General features: G+C 40.4%; 1 protein-coding gene across 1 annotated transcript in view; it reads left to right on the plus strand.

Moving 5' to 3' along the window:
* NPSR1 (neuropeptide S receptor 1) overlaps positions 1-16,909 on the plus strand; it is a 52,294-nt gene extending 35,385 nt beyond the window's left edge. The window contains exons 3-9 of the mRNA XM_031042433.2: positions 1,294-1,397; positions 1,696-1,789; positions 6,109-6,310; positions 13,936-14,012; positions 14,441-14,530; positions 16,476-16,656; positions 16,773-16,909. Of these exons, the coding sequence (XP_030898293.1) occupies positions 1,294-1,397; positions 1,696-1,789; positions 6,109-6,310; positions 13,936-14,012; positions 14,441-14,530; positions 16,476-16,656; positions 16,773-16,866 (842 nt within the window). The 3' untranslated portion in view covers positions 16,867-16,909. The remainder of the gene's footprint in view (positions 1-1,293; positions 1,398-1,695; positions 1,790-6,108; positions 6,311-13,935; positions 14,013-14,440; positions 14,531-16,475; positions 16,657-16,772) is intronic.
* Positions 16,910-21,065: the final 4,156 nt, after the last annotated feature.

A 21,065-nucleotide genomic window follows, 5' to 3' on the forward strand; every position in this document is an offset into this window, starting at 1 on the left:
CCTTTCTGTGTGACTTGTTTTTGTCCTGACAAATGGCACAAAATGTTTTCCCAAACTGCTCTCACCCTTTGCAGTAATCTGCGCAAGAGCAGCAACATGCTGTGTCACTTGAAGTGGCAGGACACTGGATTGATGCACATTTTCTTCCATGGACAGCACTTAAAATGTTTATCCTATCCTACAGGGAGAGAACCTCTTTATTATCTTGGTTTTAAAGACAAAATATCACCTGTATGTACCACCAGCTTTTGCAATTCCTTTGTGAAACTTGTATTGCTGTAAGTGCTCACTTGTTCCATAAGAGGCAGAACAAAGGCTGGAACATCTCCTTAGATTTTCCCACAAAAAAAAAAGCTGGCCTGAGGTGTATTTATTTTGGTGAATGCAAAAGTACATGCAGAAGTAGGTTAACTTTAAGCTGACAAGGCAGGGTTAGCTATTAAGTAATTAAGTTTGTGAATAAAATTCTGACAAGGAAGCTGCATTTAGGTATCCCCCCTGGGGTTTTCACAGGAGACATATTTCTTTTTACAATGAAAGAAAAGACAAAGATACAAAGTCATCAAATAATTCAATATTTGGCACAGCTGGGATCGAGCTGATGCACTTAGACCCTAAGCTACAGCTTCTCCAATGCTGTATTTTATTGATACCCCATGGAAAACCTGGGGGCTTTTAGCAGGCAACAGGATTAAGCCCACCAGGCAGTATCCTCCACATCTCTCATGGCCAAGCCTGAAATGTTTAAGTGTATGTAGGCTTAACACCCATAGATGACTTTCATATGCAACTCTACTTCCAAACAGCAAATTATTATTTGAGGAGGAACTGATCTTTGTTCATTTCAGGCATCTTTTGGGCTATACAGATGTGGAGACCAGGACCTGCATCCAGTCTAGGGCTGATGTGGCCATCCCAGCTGGTCACCTCACATCCCCTTATAAGAAACAGAGAGAAAAAGCACTTTAAGGGTGCAGCACATCCAACCAGCCAGCTGAACTGCTGCCCAGAGGGCATTGGCAAGACCTGCTCATGAGTAACCCACTGTGGGTTCTGATGCTTAGAGGAATCCTGCCCTGTCTGAATGGACTGGCGTTAAATTAAGAGAAGAAAATGAACAAACAGAACTCTTAAGTGCTTTCTGAGGCTTTCCCAGGTGCTCTAGCATCATGGTGTGACTGCCCTCAAGACTGAGTGAGCTGGCACATCCTGAGGGTCACACATGTCTCTGTGGCTCCTCTGCAGTCATGTGTTTGTTTCTTTTAATGCTCCTTCAGTTAATTTTCTTTGCAGATTCATTCACGGGACTCATAAACATAATGACTGACATCATTTGGCGCTACACTGGAGACTTCATGGCTCCTGATATCGTCTGCAGAGTCGTTCGCTACTTCCAGGTATAGAAACCTCATGCTCCCATGTATGCCCAAGCTTGTGCAGCTTTGTGTAGAGATTCTGTTAGCATCAGAAGCGTTAAATGCTGAAAGTGTTCATTTAAAGTCAAAACAATTGAATTAAAGTGTATTAAATCTTTGTGGACAAGAGGAAGGTGAAAATACATTGAGGGCTTTTTTTATTGCTCTTTCCTTTTATTTTCACTAAAGCTTTCAAATATCCCTAGTTCAGTGTTCTTGGTAACATTGTTTTCTGCAGTAAATGTGTCTCAGCTGCTGTCTCATATACCTTCTGCCTCAGGTGGTCCTTCTATATGCCTCGACTTATGTCCTCGTGTCACTAAGCATAGACCGGTATCATGCCATAGTTTACCCAATGAAGTTCTTGCAAGGAGGTAGGAGAATTTCTGCACTTTGCTATTGCTATCGATATTATTGGGTAGCTTTTTTGCTGCAAAATTTGTAACCTTTTTGCCGTGAATTATTCATTCCTGCTATAGCAACATTTGGACTCAGGTACAGTTTTCTAAATGGCAAAGTAGCTGTGGTTTCAAGACTTATTAAGCCCTTCACAGTTTTTATAAGCATTGTGTTAGCAAAGAATGAAATGTCATTTTAAAAAGTGTAGAGGTTTTCATTATCTCCCAGCATTTTTGGAAGGTTATTGTGGGCAAAGGCTATCCCTCTTACTAGACCCACTCTAGGAGCTGCAACAGCTATATTGTCTGTTCATTCACTTTTAAAAATAACTTGGATTGAGAATGTAGTACTGAGAATTCATGCAAGAGTTTGATAGAACTTCAACAGCTATAGCATATAAGTCTGGATATCTATTGTTTCTTGGAATGTTTTCTATTTGTTATTTTTACAGCACTCAAATATATGCTGGCAGCTTAGCAGTACAATTTAAAGAACATGATTTCTTCCCCACAAAACCAAAGTGAGACATTAAGTATGTTGCACTGAGTGAATAAACAGAAATAACAGGTGGGGAGGAAAGGCAATGCTTATAAGAACCATGAGGTCTGGAAGAACCACTTTAATCAGATGCAAATATCATTCTTGTTTTGGAGTGATAATGGCTTTTACCAGCCTGCTCTATTCAAATGATCAGATTAATGGTCCTTTCTGGACTTAAAAACCTATGAATCCATCACAGCTGAGGCAGTGGTGCAGATTTGGCAGATGTTAAGGCCTGAAAGCTTCAAATACTTCTATGAAATTTAGCCTCATGTTCCCCAGGGTATGGGCTCACTTTTTCAGAAAGAGGAGATGGATATCAAGGTTTTCTCAGCAGCCTTTGGGGGGCATGAAGCACTCTGCAGCTCCTGCTGATGCTGCACCAGGCTGGGGAGGGCGAGCTGTGCGACAGACCCACTGACATCTCTTCTTCATACATGGTACAGGAAAAGCAGCTACTGCCTGGGCTTAGTAAAGAATTTGGTGGTTAATTTGTGCAAAGCACATCGAAGTTGGACATAAAACCCCCACCAACCACCTCAAATCTTTATAAAAACCTTTTTTTAATTCAGTCTCATTCCCTACACCTGTACTATATAGATGTTTCCTTTCTTTTTCCCATTTCCTATACCTACCCCATAAAAATGTTTCCTTTCTTTTTCCCATTTCCTATACCTGTACCATAAAACATTTCTGAAATATTGGAAAGAGCAGACATTGCATTCAGTCGAGGGGCAGCAGAGCGGCAGGTCATGAGCAGAGATAACACTGACACAGCCCACATGGCTCTGGCAATGGCTGGCTGCACACTGATGGGACAAGCAAAGACCTTGTTCAAAGGGAAAAAGGAGGCAGCTGTAAATCCAAAAGAAGTATCTAGAAATATCTAGAGAGGTATATTTACCATAGCAACTTCCTGGAACATATATAGCTTTTGCACCTAGCTATTCTTAACAGAGGTGTCACAGGCTTTTGAAATGCCCTCTTAGCTATTCTGCTTGCAGAGAACAAAGACAACTACAAAACTTTGTCATTGGTGATGACACAGAGAAACTTTAGCAGCAGTTCTGAGTCAACCTGTAGCTAATTTTGTTCAAAATTGTAAAATTCATCCCTTAAAATGCTTCAATCAAGAAACAAAAGAGTTGTTTCTCCTTTCCCATTTTAGAAATGATGTTTTGATGTAGCCTTGAAATACCATTTTGGGGAAAAACCAAACCAAAACCAAAAATAAACCAAACAACTTCTTGCTTTTAAAAAATCAAACAATACAGTCCGGGTTGTTGGACGTTTTTTAGGTGCAATGAGCTATACTTTGCATGGCTTCTAAGAAAACAAACTTCAACAGTTCAGTATTTTCTATTCACTTTGTGAACACATAAATGACCACAGAAAGTGCAGATGTGGAAGAATTCTACAGTCTAATCCTAATGCTTCTGCTGTATGAGGCACCTAATTCAATAACCAAGGGGGTCACTGAAAAGCAAATAAATAAAGATCAAAAAGAAAAAACCTGAGAAGTTACAGCAGAAGAGATGTTATGAATATTTCACCATGTTGAAAGGTACATGCAAACAGTACACAAACTAAGCAACAACAGAAGTGCTTAAGTAAAAGACAAAACCCAAATAGGCATAAACTGATCCTTGCCTGGCTTTGAGATGCAGATGACACTGAAGTCCATCAGATCGACAAGCTTCTGGATGAAAAACTTTGCATTTAAAGAGCAATGCTGTTTTTAAAGGAAAATACTGAAACTGGTTGAATAGAACATAGTATTTCAAAGCTGTCATTTATTTGATTCCATTTATAATTGACACAGCTCTAGTTATATGATTTGCTATATGATTTGTTGGGATTTAGAGCATATTAGAGCATTTACAAAAAAACAACATAAAAAAACCTCTGCTTGCAAGGCAGGCAATTAAGATTAACCTGATACAACAAAAAGCTGCTTAACTAGGGGCTATCAGTGCCCTGTTGTCCTGGGTTCAGCACTGATACCACTCTTGCCCAACTCAAATTGATCACTTCTCTCCGAATTACTCTACAGTACAAAAAGAAAGCGTATTATCCAAGTATAATCTTTTCCCCTTAGAAATACACAAGTGGGCCCCACTGAGGCTTGTATATATGTAGTTTAAGTAGCTGCCTCACAATCAAAAAGTCCTTTTTGTCAGGAAATATTTTCTGACAGTCTTAATATTCCTTCTGCTAAGTTCTTGTTTTGCTTTAGGAAACTTTACAGTTCTCCTCTGCCTATGTAATATTTATAGACTTAATCTAACCATCTCACTTATGTAGATGTCATCAGAGTTCCCTTAAGCCCTAGATTAGCAAGATTGTATTTTGTTGAACGTGGGTAGCATTTAAAAATGAGCAAGATAAGTGAATATTTGCAACTGATGTTTTATAAAGCATAAAATTGCTTTTTGAATGTTTCGCCCACATACTTTCGTATTGCTCTTTGAGCTTCAAGGAGGAAAGACACTTGCCTTGATATGCATAATTTAAAGTGATTTTCTGTTTCACACACAACTTCGGGTATTTTGTAGGACAATAAAGTATTTCAGCACCAAAGCTTCCCAGATCAAAAAACCTGTCTCCATCTGTTTCTTTTGCAACCTGACTCAGGAGGAGTAACTGCTGCTGAAATCACTTGTACCCTACAAATCAGCCCTTTTCCCCCACATTTTTTGGCTACAGCTGCCTGGATTTGAGCTGGAAGATGTACATTTGTGAAAATGAAAGCCTCAGGGCTGTCAGCTCCAACTTATTGATTTGTAAAATAAACCCTTGGTGCTACCAGGCATCATTTAGTTTCCCATTAATTTTCCCCATGTGGCAGAAGAGAAAGACAGAAATCAAGGGTAAGCAGTAGCCCTAACTTGCCAAGTCTTTTGGGATCCTTCATCTCCTGTTCTTCACTGTGAGGACCAGCAGGATCTCCTAGTAGATGTCTGTTGTGGCAGGTAAAACAGGGCTGAGCACTCGAGCACCAGCATCTGCCGTCTCACAGTTAGCAGTCCGCCCTTAACAACGCTTAGACATATGACCATCAACAGGAGCAGGATCTGGTCCCTGCCATGGTGCAGAGAACTGCAGGAGATTCCCATGCTCACCAGAGCCATGTTTCTTTGGGGCAGTAAAGTTGCAGCTGGTTGTGCAGTTTTGTTTCAATCCTGAACTGAAGCATTTTCTCTTTCCTGATAAGTTCTTACTTCAAGGTGCATCAAAATGTTTAATTTCCATTCTAAGGAGGCCATTTCCCCCATCAGTACATCCAATATGCTCCAACCTAATTTATGCTTTAAGTAACCCTTACTCTGTTATCTGTAGCATAAGGGCTCCTTGTTTTCTATCTCTCTGTCCTACTGACCTTCACTTTGCTGTGCCATGGTAAGAGTGTGCAGTCCTTTGCATTCATTCATGATGTCTTGCTGGCACAGAGGAATCATTTACATCTCTTGTTTCTGACTTGCTGTCCCTGACAAGTGCCTTCCCATAGCATTTACAGACTCAATGGGCCCTTAGCATCTTTAAAGAAAACATGTAAAATACAAGCCCTTAAGAGCATGACTATTCATCATGCAAAAGAGATGAAATCCCCATTCTACTTTGAAGTCTTTTCAGCATCAGCCCCAAATTCCCTTTCATCACACAATTCCCTCCTCCTTCCTGCCTTTCTATCAGTACTGCTACACAGGGCCAGGCATGCCCACATTAACACTATCTGTTTGATTCTGTTGCACAGAAAGACAGGCGAAAGTTCTTATTGGAGTGGCCTGGAGCCTCTCTTTCCTGTTTTCCATACCAACTCTGATTATTTTTGGGAAACGGCAGCTCTCTAATGGGGAAGTGCAGTGCTGGGCTCTCTGGCCCGATGACTCCTACTGGATACCCTACATGACAGTGGTGGCTTTCCTGGTGTACTTCATTCCTCTGATCATTATCAGGTAAGCCTGAACCACAGCCAGCAAGCATGTGGTGAAAGCCGTCAAGTGTGCAATCAGCTTAATGCTTTAATTTCTACTCAATCATTACAATTTCATTTCCACACCTGCCTTATAGCTGCTTTGTTTTTTATCAGATAATGCACAGGTCACTGTACTTGCTTTGCATGTTCTCCATGTGGTGTTATTAGCCAGAAACGTCTCTGAAAGAAAGGACTGAATCTTTAAAGTGTGTCCACTTATCTCCGAGCTTCAGGCATGAAACATATCTTTAAAAACCCAGGATGAATGTCTAGTTATTATGACAAAATGTAATGTTAATAAAAGAGCAGGAAAACTACACTCAATGCTAATTAAATTAAAATTAACTGTAAGTGCTCTCAAGCTTCCTAATACTAGGAGAGTGTTTCTTCACCACGATGGCAAAGAAATCTCCAAGTGTCTGAAGCTGCCAACAGCTCCTAAAATACAGGCAAATAAAATCCTTCCCATTCTGGAATGGGAAACTTGAGCTGCAAATACTGGAGACAGGTTTAGCCAAAATCACTAAGATGATCTGCAGCAGAATCAGTTTTAAACTGAGGTCAGCCAATATCCCAGGCTGTGCTTAGTGATCAGTGAATTTTTTCACCTCCCTCTGGGGTACTGCCATTAGCTGCTGTTAAGCTAAAATTATCTAGCCATGAGGAGCCACCAGTACAAAAGGAGCAGTCAAAAACAGATGTGGAAGGGGAGTGAGGCTTCTTAACTGGTTTGAATGGCTGCCAGTGGCAGTGACTTGTTCTCTGAGCCCTTTCCTTCCTTTCCCTTTTATTCTCTTTCAGTAGCAAATTTACAATAGGATTGCTTGGTGCTCATTTCTTCCTAGTGGCAAAGACTTGCTGATACTCCCCCTTTTCCCCATAATATGGTGACGTGCTGTTAAGGCTGTGAGAATGGAGCTGTGTTTGCATATCCCTTGGATATCTTTCTTGTTCCATCTGTTTTTCCAGCAGGTGATGAGCCATGAGTCTCTTATCTGAGTTAGCACACCAAATAAGAGTGGGTTGGGGCTTATCTTTTCTAGAACAAGGCTACATAAGCTAAATAGTAAAGACCATGTTGCAGTTTTAGCTCCTATCCAGTTGAGTTGTGCTTTGAAGTTCCTTACTGTTTAATCACAAATATTAGGCTCTGCAGCTCCTAATGAAGCAGGTGGTGCTTGAACTCATTTAGCTGATAGGTTGGACATGGCTTGGAGCAACTTTGTCTAGTGGAAGATGTCCATGCCCATGGCAGGGGGTTGGAACTGTATGAGCTTTAAGGTCCCTTCCAACCCAAGGCAGTCTGAGATTCTATGAGTTTCTCATACAGATTCAACACTGAGCAGTGTTGTTCCCTAGAGAGAAGAGACAATCTTTATACTTTGGTCATAACACATCAATTTCCTAACTTTCCATTTCTTTGTGTGTGTCAGAATGCACAGATATAACAAGCAAAATAATAAAAAATTCTCCTTAAAGAAAGGACATTATAGCAATAGGGAAAAGCCAGTCCCAGGTTGCCCAATTGCTCTTTCTTCCTAGACAGGATCACTTCTCTTTGTATATTCTCCTATGTCTTAAAACCAGCCTAGCTTTAAATAAAGCAAGAAATATTCTTGGGAACATGTAAATAAAACTGTGGGTGGATCTGCAGCCCAGCACTAGCAGCAAACAGAATGAACACACAGAGAAGAGACAAAAAGTAACTTACTTAACTGTGAAAAGAAATAGAACAGAAAACTTTGAGGCTTGTTGCTTTTATGACAGGAGTTTTGTCATGAGTTTTCTCAAGTAGCTATCAACCAGGATATTCTAGGCAGCATTTTTAGTGTTTTAGGAAAAAGACCCATAGCCTGTCCAGTTATCACAGAATCATAGAATATTTTGGGGTTGGAAGGGACCTTCAAAAGCCATCTAGTCCAACCCCTCTGCAATGAGCAAGGACATCTTCAACTAGATCAGGTCCCACATGTATGTGAAGCAGCTCTTTCACACTCAAACTTACAGATCCACACGCTTCCTATTGCAGATCAGCCACTCTTTTTTACATGGCATATAGACTTGTTTGGTCAGAAAAGGCAAGCTACATAACAACACAGTTTTTAGAGCTGCTGACATTATGCTCCCCTCCCTCCCTGCCAAAGGAAGGTATTCAGACTTGATCAGCTCTGTGACTTGCTTTACAGTAAATCCCCAGAAGCAAGAAGGCAATGAAGAAATGAGGAGAAAGGCATGAAACCAGCATCTCATGAGATTGCCCTGACAGCTGAGACATGAATAAAGCATTCTAATTTTTTTCATGGCTTTAACCTTAAACGGCTTTCACCAGAGAAGTTTATGGCAGGACAGGAATTTGTAACACTGGCCTTGGAGCCACAGGGCAGAGCAGTGCCCACTGCCTGCCCAGACACATTGCTGGTTTCAGCATACACTGAGACAAATGCTCTTATGCTCTTGCCGGCAGAAATCAGACTTCAGACAGGTAATGTATATATAAAAAGCAGGAAAAGTGTATATAAAAAGAAATCTGTAAACAAAGCTGCAACAGCCCTGAAAGATGTAAATACTCAGGATATCTGTTCCCACCACTCCTTCACAACTGGAGAATCAGCAATCAGTTACCAAACAGCCTGTGGTTTTGTGGTGAGTTATTTATCTGATTATAATACAAACAAACAAGACCTGAATAATGGAAAGAGAATGAAAAGCTGTGATTGGATTTTTAAGCCTAGCATCTGGTTATCTTTGAGAGCTGAGAAAAGGGGAGAATATTTGTTCTTTTTATATAAAAGCTCCCCTCCTCCCCACTCAGTGACACCCAGGAAGAGCAGCAGATCCTGCATCAGGTTCTTTACAATGCTTAGTTTGCCCTGTTCTTCCCTTTTATTTAGACTAATCCAACACTTTTTCTGCAGTTGGTATTGTCAACTGCTCAAAACCCAGAAAAATTAACTGGGCAACCTGCAATAATTATTTCTTTTTCATTCTGGGACAAGGGTCATCAGCTACAACCAAAGCCATTTCTCCTATGCTAAGATATGCCACGCAAAGCTCAAATGGTATCTGTGATAGCTGAATACCTCCAGGGCATTGCTGAACAGAGGTTATATACAGCCCAGATCATGACTACAGACTTCTCTCCTGCCAGTACCTGCACTTGGGCCCCTCAGGTCCTGTGACGAGGACACAGGAGAGCTACTGGATTTCTGTTCTGTATCACTACTGTGTGCCAAACCAAAATTATATGCTGGCACATGAGTATCTAGAAACTCAGTCTTTTTAGCTGATATTCACAACTATCAAACATATTTTTTATATTTTAACCTGATAAATGTAACACATAGGCACTTATCTAATATAATTCCAAATTTATGTATAAAAAAAAAAGAATTGCAGAAGTTCTCTTGAATCACAGAATATCCATCTGCTGTTTAAAATCAAAACTCCAAAGAGAACATTTGCTTTGGAGCAGCAGAAAAATAATTAGATGAGAAAAAACAGAATCAGCTCAAAGGAAAAATATGAAACTAAACCCAGGACATTGCAATGAAATAAAAAATAGATTTAATAGAACGTATTTGTCTAAATTCAATCAAATAAAGGGAATAAAAATACTATTAGTAAAAATGCAAAAGGTATTTTTTTGAACTTGATTAAGTGAGCATAATCATTTTTGCCTGCAATTTCCATTTCTAAATAGAAAAACTTAGATCTTGCACATATGTTCTAATATCTGCCCATCTATTCACTTAGCCATTACACATGCTTACAATGGCTTCTTTAGATGAAGTTAAATATGTCTTTTGTCTTTGGATAAATAGTACTGCAAATTAGCTACCATAAAATAACACAGCTGCATCACTTCCCACAAATAAAGTACAAGGAACAATAGGCAATACTAGATGATAAATACAAGCCATTAACAGGGGGCTTAAGTGCACTTTTTGCCATGGTAAAGGCTCATTTTACTAGCTAATACTAAGGCTGGGTGGGACAATATAATGCAATCCTTTATTTAAAAATAAATTAAAACCCATTTTTAAAGAATAGGCAGATCAGTAACTCATGTGATTGTTAATATCAATACATAGCTTTTCCAGGAGACATTGTATTTTCCAAACCTAAAACGATCTATGAATTACAAATGAAGATGGAGTGGGACTATTCATGTTAGCATTTCTATGACTAACCATAAGTCAGTTATTTACATGCATAAAGAATGCTGTAATTACCAATGGAGCCATATTAGAAAACATCATTAACCAATAACATGCTACAATGAACATGCATCTTAGCCCTTCAGAATTTGGATCAAGCTACCAAGCTAAATTGGTTTAGAGATGCAAAGAATTTCTTTTGCAGAGATTCATCCATAGCCTGAACCATATTCTTGTATTTTCCTGCCACCTCTCCAGATCTGCATTTATCAGGGCTAGAAAAATCCCTGGATTTTTAGATCAACAGCATGTCCTTTCTATCCTGTGGTCTTCAAAGCCTGAGCAGCTCCTTCTCAAAAGGGTTTGGATTATCTTTCCATCCAGGTTTGACTACTACGCTTAAGCTTGCTCTTTCCCTTCATTAATTTCTTGCCTGCAGATAAGGAGCCACAACAACTCATACAGTATTTCAATATCATTGTATGCATTAAAGTAATTACAGCATGTGTTTATATAGCCCCAGAAATCCTCTATGCACTTACAGACACAAAGAAACTTGACAACATCTGGACCTAACAAACTGTACATCACATCTCCCTGTGCTTTCAGTGGAGACAAGAGCATACAGCACACATGCATGTTACATGTGTTAGGAAAGGAGGTTTGTGGCAATGTGTATGCTGTGCTTTTTTATCTTGGCAGTGGAGGCTGAGCAGCTTGATACTGAAAGGAAGGAAACCAGCACTATGATATGGTCAGAATGGTGCAGACCACTGTCAAACACCCTCCTGCCCAACTGAATACCAGTTGTCATCTGTCCGCCACTACTCCTTGCTCATCTGCCACTTCATTTTCCATCAAGTGGGAATTTCTTCCCCCCTTCTGAGATGTCACAAACCACCATGTCCTCCTCCAGCTGCCTTTTATAGAAAGAAAGAAGCTATAAATGCACTCTGTAAAAAAACATAACTGCTTTTCTCTTGTGAGAAAAACACAACTTCTGTTTCATAAGTGCTCCCTTTTTATTGTTGTGGCTTTGAAAGACACACATAGATGCCTTTTATGATCTTAAGCTTTGGGTGTTGTATTTATGGAAACTCCAGTTCCTTAGCTCCATGCCAGCATAGCTAGGTTAAAGAAAAAAAGAAGATTAGGCACTAATAAGATCTGGAGTCAAAGAGATCAAAGCATAAAGGCATAATTGCAGCTGGCAAAACAGTCCCTGGCAAGTGTTCCTAGGATGCCAAGTGGCTCGTCTTTTCTGACACCCACCCCGAGCAGCTTTATACCACCTCTGCTCCCCTCCTGATAAGGAAGGAAGGATCCAGCTATAGCAAATAGAAAGATGAACAGAGGCAAAAAACACCACTAGAAATCTGCTATGTTGGCAGCACTTTAGAAGCTACTGGATTAAACCAGGAATTAAACTTTCCCCAGACTTTTAAAAATGAAGGATTTAAATGAAACAGCATGTAAGCTCATATGTGAAATGCCAACTGAAGAAGACAGCCACTATAACTGCATCTGGTGGAAAGGATGCTCCTATCAGACTTTGCAGCCAAGAAGACAGTATTCTTGGAGCTGGAGGGAAAGTGAGGAGCCTGACTTCACAACTCAGTCCTTGTGGCACTTGGCTGGAAGTAGGGAGTCTGACTGTTTTGACTATGAGATAAGCTTCTTCGTCCTGATGCTTAGGCAGCTCTGAATGTGTCCTACCGGGCACATGCAGGTCTGCAAATAAAAAGGTCAGGCTAGAGGCAGCAGGCTAGGGAGAAAATAGAAACAGGACTTTAAGAAGCTGGCTGGATATTTCTGGAGATGGCAACAATTATTAAATGCATTCTACTTCATTGGAGCAGTCAAAAGAGAAACAATACGTGACTTTTCCACCATTGTCAGTACAAAGTGAAAAGGGACTCTCAAGTGCACTAGCTGATAAATAAACAGGTTCTTGAAAAGACAGGAGATAAAACGAGAATGTTCAAGTCAGCCGTGAGCCATGCTGGACCTTTGAAGGGATTAAGGAGGGCAAGTTGGAGGCCGCAGCAGATGCATACAAAACCCTCACAGGGCAAGTACACTACTGCTCTGCTGCACAGCCCACACTGCACATTGTATTTCCAGCTCTCACCTACTGAGACTGGAAACCAGATGGCTCAAATTTATGCAGAAGGGAAACCTCCAAGGCACACAAATACTGTCTCTACAAGTGTGTCTATTAGTTGAGGGTGCTGTAAGAAAGACTCTTATATCAGTCTGAAAGCTCTAATAAGAATGTCTCTTCTGATAACAAAAATAAACCACATGACGGTAAGACACATTTTTGTCTCTATAAAACACCCTAAAGTAATCTCTCTAGTTGTACCTTTTTCACACAGTCATCACTAAGGTTTATGGCAATTAATAGTCAGGCTGCCCCAGGCCCCCAAAACGCTGCAGTGTATTGCAAACAGCACACAAGGGCAATTTCTGTTGTGATGCTTGGTTTTCACATCAGGAAAACATGGCAACCTGAGCACATTAATTGAAATATCCTGAAATTATTTTTGTCTTCCTTAGCAAACTAAAAAGGAAAACACCAGTCAAAAGGATGCTGTTGCTTAGTGATTTTAGCTGCACATTATATATGCTGGAAGAAGAAAAGGCCTCCTATTTTTTGAAGTAAAATGCTGAAAAGGTAACCTAAACTCCTCATCCAGGACATGGGTTCAAACAGCTCCTCAGCTTGAAATAATTATTTTTACCAATTCTATATTAAATAAACTGAATTCCATGTTTGCTGTCTCCTAGGGAAAGGTCGTAACTATCCAGGGTCATTGCGGACTAGGGAACTTTTCATCTTTCCTATTAAGAGTGTATGTATATTCCCTTCTAAATATGGAAATTGTGATGGATCTGGTTTGGAATCATCTAACTCTTCCCAGCTACCTGACGCTTCTGTCCTTGATTTCCATCCCAGGACCTTGGGGCCCGAAAACCATCACCGAGATACTCAACTGCATTTCTCATGGATCTTGCCCCTGCCAAATTTCCCAGGGTACCATTTTATTTGTCAGCTTCCTACTCCCAAAGTAATGGTAAAACAGAAGTGTACATGCATCAAAATCTGGTCCTTCCTCTTGCTTTCGCTTTTCCAGAGCTAGTGTCCTAGGTCTGGTCCTCAGGGAGATTTGGCTTCAGCTAGCTTAAAATCTCCAATAACCTCTTGCCTGTGAGATCTTGTTCAAATCACTGCATTCTTCTGAGCCTCAGATTTGACATCTACAATGCCAGGACAATAAGAACAATTCCCATCCTGGAAACTCTTCAGATCTGCTCTGCAATCCTATGCAGTCCCATCACCTCTATTCCTTACACATAGATAACTATATTCATAGAGCATGAATGACTGGAGTGTCCGTTAAATTTACTTTGCCTCATAACACCAATGACTCTTTCTCTTCTGTAGTGTCATATACTCAATCGTGATTCGAACCATCTGGATGAAGAGCAAAGCTCAGGCTGTCATCATATCGACCTGCCCTGGTGAGTCTCAGCACACATGTGTCTCCAGCCTTGTGATTCAAATATGGCAAGTCTCCCCAAATCTGGGAATGCCTGGACATGGAGTGTTGCACTGGGTCCCCATCACTGCAGTGGAAATGGGTTTTCTGTAATGGCTCACCCATAACTCTTTTCTGCATTATTTACCTTCTTTCCTCTGACACTAGATCCCCTTTAGCAAAACAAAACATCTGTGAGAAAATAATTGAAAAGTAAAAAATCCTTATTCTAGAACTAGAATCCCTATTCCTAGAACTTTGCCCATTTCCATAATATTTTTTTCCTATAATATACTTACACCTATACTTCTGCTGTGCTTTCACATGTCCTTGCAAGTCTGGATTTTGGTCAAGATCAGAAATTCCTGGGTACAGAAAGTGCTTTTACTAGCTGAGCTGCTCTTTTCCCAGGTGGCAAAACCTCTGCTGGCTGCACCAGTCGTGGGTTCATATCCAAGGCAAAGGTGAAAGCGATAAAATACAGCATCGTAATTATCCTTGGTAAGTGAAACCCCCCCACAGCTGGTAGCTAAGGAGGATGTTGACATTTGGAATCTGGTTTTCCTCAGCTCCTTCCATCATCAGCACATAATGTGCAGTAGATGGCTCAGAGGACCTTTACCTTGACCCCCTCTTGCCTTCTGACCTTGTCCTTCCCCTCTCTGGCTGATAAGATCCTGTTTTAGGCATCTGACATAAGCCTCAAATGAGGTTATAAGCGTAACATTTCACATGTATAAAGAAAGTAAAGGAGAGATATTACCTAAAAGGAATGAAGGAAAGGGTCATCTCCTTCCCATTCAGGCTGCAAAATACTTGGTAACTGGTTGTCTTTTAGGCTTAGAGACTATGTATGGTATGTTAGGTGCTGGGGTGGTGCAAGGGACAGGAAGAAGAGGCAAGGGGTGCATTGCCTGCTGAGGTGGAAAGGATGAGCTCTCCTTTCCTGACTGGGCAGCAGATGACTCAGCGCAGGAGTCCTCCGTCTCCCAGGGAGATGACATTATTCTGATGGAATTAGGAGGCTGACATTCTATCTGGATAAATAAAGGCAGCATCACACAGGGCTTGTGATTAGCTGCCAGAAACAGGCAGGAAGGCAACTGAAGCTATTTATTCCTGAGGGCTGACAGCCATCCCCTACCACTGAAAAAGAGATCGCTCCTCTTTCTGAGGACACACAAAATTCAGACTGGATGATATTGTGGTAATAGTAACTGCTAAGGTGCTTAGCTCACTGCTCAGTGAGACAGGGAGAGGCCAGTCTGATTCATGCTGTTCAGAAGCACAAGAACAACTTCTCTGTGGCTGGGCTTTTCTGCATGGCAATCAGGGAAAGCTTTGGCCAGAAACAAATACAACTGCAATGCCATCGGATGGGAAGAGCTGGCCTGGATGCTCAGTATTTCAAAGGACTCTGGTAATATTAGGCACCCACCACTTCTTGATGTGCAAACAGATCTAGGCACCTAACACTCATGGATTTATTTAAAGCCACTCCAAATTCTGTGTAGTCAGTGTTATGATCCATGCACTGACACTGTGCATTGCAACTCTGCTGGTATCTGCGCATAGACGCTGTCAGTTTGCTTACTCTAGAGAGCAGGAGAGGGGCTTACCTCTTCCTTGCACATTCAGTGAGTGCTCAGCTAACTGCCAAGGCAAAAAACCTGATCAATGTGACAAGAAAACAAGCACAGGGTCATTCTGCTGTCTCATTTGGACATGTCTGACTTCACGGATACCTGTACATCTGCAAACCAGGTACTTCAAGCTTAGCTGACTGCACTGCCTGTCCCAGGTTTTCTGTGTAAACCTTGTGGGAAAAGCCTTTATTGAAAGGAGATTGCATAGAAATTTGTAAGGGACAGATTCATTCCCTATGCCTGCAAATAAAGGCAGATCTGTGGCCTTTTTCTTTCTACCACTGCCAAATGACACGTTGGTCTGCCATAATGTGGTGTGAAAGGGTGTCATTCCTCGCTCCTGGAAGTCTAAGAGGCTCTGTTTTAATAGATGGCTGTGACAGCAGTGCTGTCACGGAGAGACACTTTGGTGGTGTGTACATTTAGATTGGCTGTTCACTCAGGGGACCGTTAAAAGAGCACTTCACTGTAACTGATGATGTTTTAACTGGCTACCTATTTACCCTTTATGTGTTGTGTAGTGTTCAAAAGTGTCTTGATATGTCTAGAGGGAGCACTCTAAACACTTAGAGGAGCACACATAATATATTTTATGGGCATTAAAATAAAAATAAAGACAAATAAAGGCACAATCTAATAACTATTCTCTTAAATAAGACCCTGAATAAGGAGAGATGATTTTGTTTTTGCATGAACAAATATTTGTGTGTTACAGCAGTCTCTCTATGCGTGTGTGATTACCTCTTTAAATAGCTGAACTACTTAATGTCAAGCTGTTCCTCTGTCTGTCTGTCTTGCAGCATTTGTTCTCTGTTGGAGCCCTTACTTTCTGTTTGATATCCTGGACAACTTTAAGATACTCCCTGAGACCAAAGAGCGCTTCTACGCATCCGTGATCATCCAGAACCTACCAGCCTTGAACAGTGCCATCAACCCCCTCATCTACTGCCTCTTCAGCAACCGCCTCTGCCCCCCTTTTGAGTAATGCTCCTTTAATGTCACTTTGACTTTCCCCTAAGAAGTGAGGGAACACATAAACACAGTCCATACAACTGTTTTTGCCTGGTTTAATTCCAACTATTCCTCTTTTTCTTTAGGGAAAGAAGAACTCGAAGGCTGGGTGGAACTTCCCGGGAGAGGAGTGATGGAGGGCAGGAGATGCAGATCCTGTCCAAACCAGAATACATCTAGCACAGACGATGCTCTGCAAAGCCACACTGGGACCTGTACCGAGGAAAGCAGAATTCCCCCTTGAGCCCCTTGCATCAGAGATGGACATTGAGTGACAAGAGCTTGCACTGTGCTGCTGTTGAGCAGCACACATATTTGAGATCACCAGTGCAGCTTCATCAATTGCATGCTGCCAGTGCCAAACTCAGGGCGAGGGGTTTGCATGTCAGTGTTGCAAGGTTTCATCTTTGCCCTCTGTTTTTAAGCAAGCTGTAATATATATATATATGCATATATATATACACTCCAAATTGCAAAAAAAAAACCCATGTAAATGGTGCCTACTCAGAGTCTTTTCTATTTTTCAGGAGTCACTAAAAGCCATCTACTACGCTACCATCTGGCTCATATAAAGAGTACTCACAACTAATTACAGAGCAGGGACCCTGCTTAAAATGGAAATGTGGGCACTTAACAAGAAGATGCCACCATCATTCTATGTAATTAGAGTGGTCTTTTGGGGACCTTACAGGGGAGCTCCTACATGGGGCTCTTTGTCAGCACAGATCAATCTCTCCATCCACACAACAGCACTTCCCTGACTCCTGCTCTGTGGAAATCATCCGTGTTGCTTAAATTATGCAGAGAACTACACACATCTTTTTACAACCTCAGAGGTAGAAAAAGACCTGAGTGAAACCATAAAACTCAAATTACATTTAAGAAAACTTATCTGTTTACAGCCCAATCTTGAGAATTCATTGTAGGGGTCCATAAAGCACAGGCAGACAGGCAGAGCTCCCCTGCATGGCACCAAAGCAGTTGGGCATCCCTTTCCCCCAGCCCTTGGGGTATTCTCCCATCCCACTGTCCTCAAGTGCAAGGAGAAACGTGCTCACCCAGGTTCAACGGATGGGTGGGTGATATTGACCTCAATGCTCATTATACTGCAAGGCAGCTTAAAGTGCTTGTACGATAATACACTGTAACCAGCTGTATGGCAAGTATGTTTGTTTGCAAAAATATTGTTTATGACTTAAGTGGAGTCAGATTAAATGTTTTTTTTATTATGATGATTCTTTGCAGTGAGTTTGTTCTCTGCAAAACAAGAACTGAATAAAAATTATTTATAATTACCTAGATTACAAAGATATCTTTTCCTAAGTAGGAGATACATAAAACCGTGGTGCTTTATGTTCTCTGAAAAACAAATAAGGTATCTCTTTTTATTACTTGTTCTGTTATGCCTAAATTTTGGTGGCTGCTTAATTAAAACCATGAATCTGCACCAGCTTTTACAGCAGCCACCTTCAATAGACTGTATATAAGAACTAGACAACACTTTTGTGTGGGTATGTTTTAACTTTCCCAAAAGTAGGCTGCTCAGTTTAAGCCTCATCGTGACACAGATTTTGGTTGTTAACTTTTTCATCTAACACATATACAATGGATAACCAGTTTTGAACAATTAATGAAATTTGTAGCCTTACTACCTGGAAATGAGATAATATTTCTGAGCAGTACTTTGATTTGCAAATTTATCATGACTCAATCCCACTAAAATTTACATATTCTTCACTGGGGTCATGACATGAATTATGTCATCTAAATTAAACATATGCATGAGTAAGTGTAAGACTCCAGCCTTAAATGAAGTCATTATCCATTTATTTGCAAAGGAGCAGTTGTCTCATGTCGTTCATTATCTTATTATGTACCATTTACATGTTGCTTACAACCTTTTTCCTCTGGACATGACTGTAATGCCCTTCCTCATATGAGGATTTTTCAGTTTAAATGGCCTCACACCACTTTCACCTGTATCCCTTCCAAACACTTAAACACAGAAATTATTTCTCATCTTCTATCCTGCTTTCTTCCTGTGTAGGAGATGGCATTTTATTATCTTTTCATACTCCCTAAAACTTTCTTCGTAAAGAAGTTTTTCCATCTCCCATGAGAGAGATTTAGGGAATTTCATCTAACTTCAGTAAGTTTCTCATTCCTTTTCTGCATCTGCAACTTGCTCTACATCTGTTGGCTGTTGCTTAACAGTGACAGAGTTGGTACAAAAAGAGCCCACACCTACAGAGAGATTCTGAATGCAACAGGAAGAGGGTACCCAGCTTTTACTTTCATGACAGCCCATGAAGAACTGTGTTTTTCATCAGCTTTAACACTTCGAGATGCATCTGTGAGATACTTCTGACATTGCCAAAGCAGCCAGAAATATCTGTGTGTACGACTATTGGGACATAAAATCCTCTACGATAATAAAGTCCTGCCTGATTATAGAATCCCAGGAAGCATGAATCAGAATCTCATCCTTCAGAGAAGTCACATCAAACAGCATAGGATTAAGATACTTTTTAAAATTACACATTAATTCAAGGGAATAGAAAATGTGCGCTTTCTGTGACAGTTTCAAATAAAACCTGAATGAGAAAGCTGTTTAACTTGCTCTTGGACATTTTTTGATGTAATTTAAAGTTCAATTGTCTTAGTCCAGATTTCCATCTGTTGTTAGCACTGTTTTGTCTCTCATCTTGGTTTTGCCTTTGAAATTTCTATCTCCTTTTTTATTTTTATTTTGAAAAAAACTAGTGCAAGATAGCAAAAAATAAGCATCCAAATCTCTGGGCAGGTATGCTCTTATAATGCAGTGGAATTATTCCACATTGCAACCATGGAAGAATAGCAGAACAAAAGCATTTTGTATCCTTCTGCATGCTGCTGACCAAGCATTTAGAGGTGCAGACCTCTAAATTATCTAATCATAATAATAATAAATATAATAACACAATAATGTAATAGTTATAATTCTTATTATATTATTATCAGTCAAAACTAAAGGAAGACACTGCCTGGCTGTTTGTAGGTTTGGAGAGGTTTTTTTTGGAAGGTATCTTTCATGGAAAAAGAATTAGACCTTTAGATATGATGCAGGATGATTTGATTTCACACACTTCTAAGACTTTATTCATGAAGGCCCATCTTCTACAAGTTACCTAGACATTTAAATATGAGTAGTTTTAGTTGGAATCAGGCACATAAATGTCATTACAGAAGCGGATTTAACACAATAGGTTGTTAGAGTACTAGCCATTGCAAGTATCAGACCCCTGCTGATAGCAGTCTCTAAGAAGGACACGTAAGCAGAGGAAGCAAAAGTCCAGTGCTTTTCTAGATCAAGCCTTGGCATTTGAATACCAGAAAAATTTATATCTATTCAAATTTCGTATTTTCTTGACACTGCAAGGTGCAGGAAATGGGAAAAAAATCCTCTCTCAAGCCATAGATCTCTATGTGAAACACAGGAACAGATGACTCAACTGAAAAGAACATTTTCAAAGTGACTTTGGCAGAGAGTTTCTCAAGATATGAATGCTCTGGGGTAACTCTGACCTGCAATAACTAGGAACAGTCTCTTGGCACTCTCTTTACAAGGAATACACTTGCCAGCAAGTTGCCTAGTTCTGTGTCCCTACAGAAAGTTCTACCTCGTGCTTGTGCTGATTTGTTTCAGACAAGAACCCAGAAGGCATCACACTACCTGTCACTTCACCCTACCCCTCACAATGGCTGCGTGTACTCTTCAAAAACACTTGATGGAATCAGAACAAATACAAGAGGAAGAAATTGCAGAAAGCACATCAAAAAGTATATATATGCTGTGGGCACAAGTGCCTTTTTGCAAGAGAGGAATGATTCCACAGATAAAAATAAACCACTGCAGAAGCTTTCTGTCTTTACCTTTCAACCCAAAGCCTGGTGCTTACAGGATCAGAGATTTAATTCATCAGCCTTGGGAAACATAACTGATTTGGGGAGTAAATGCAATTTTTAGTGTAAGGTAAAATATGTTTCATATTCTTTGGTAAACTGTAATTTATTTCACACAACGTTCAATTTAGGTAAGCATTATAGCTGAATGGCTCATTGGATAATCTTTTGTCATGTTTGATGGCATCTTATTTTAAGGGTTAGGCATACAAGTGCAGGCATGACTTTACAAATAGACTTCACCGATTCCTCTGGCTGGGTTGGTTATAGTGGTACCTAATTAGAAGCTTAACTGTTGATTTAGACTCGAGTGAGCTAAAATTAAGCAGCTTTAATAAGTGCAGCAAGAATGAAGAGAGTCTGAGGCATCACATAGAAAGAACTGCATGATCCTGAGAACCCAAACAGCAGAAATGAGGTGAAATGCACCATGCTGG

This window comes from Melopsittacus undulatus, chromosome 1 (assembly GCF_012275295.1).
Source record: "Melopsittacus undulatus isolate bMelUnd1 chromosome 1, bMelUnd1.mat.Z, whole genome shotgun sequence".
In the NCBI taxonomy this organism is placed as follows: domain Eukaryota; kingdom Metazoa; phylum Chordata; class Aves; order Psittaciformes; family Psittaculidae; genus Melopsittacus; species Melopsittacus undulatus.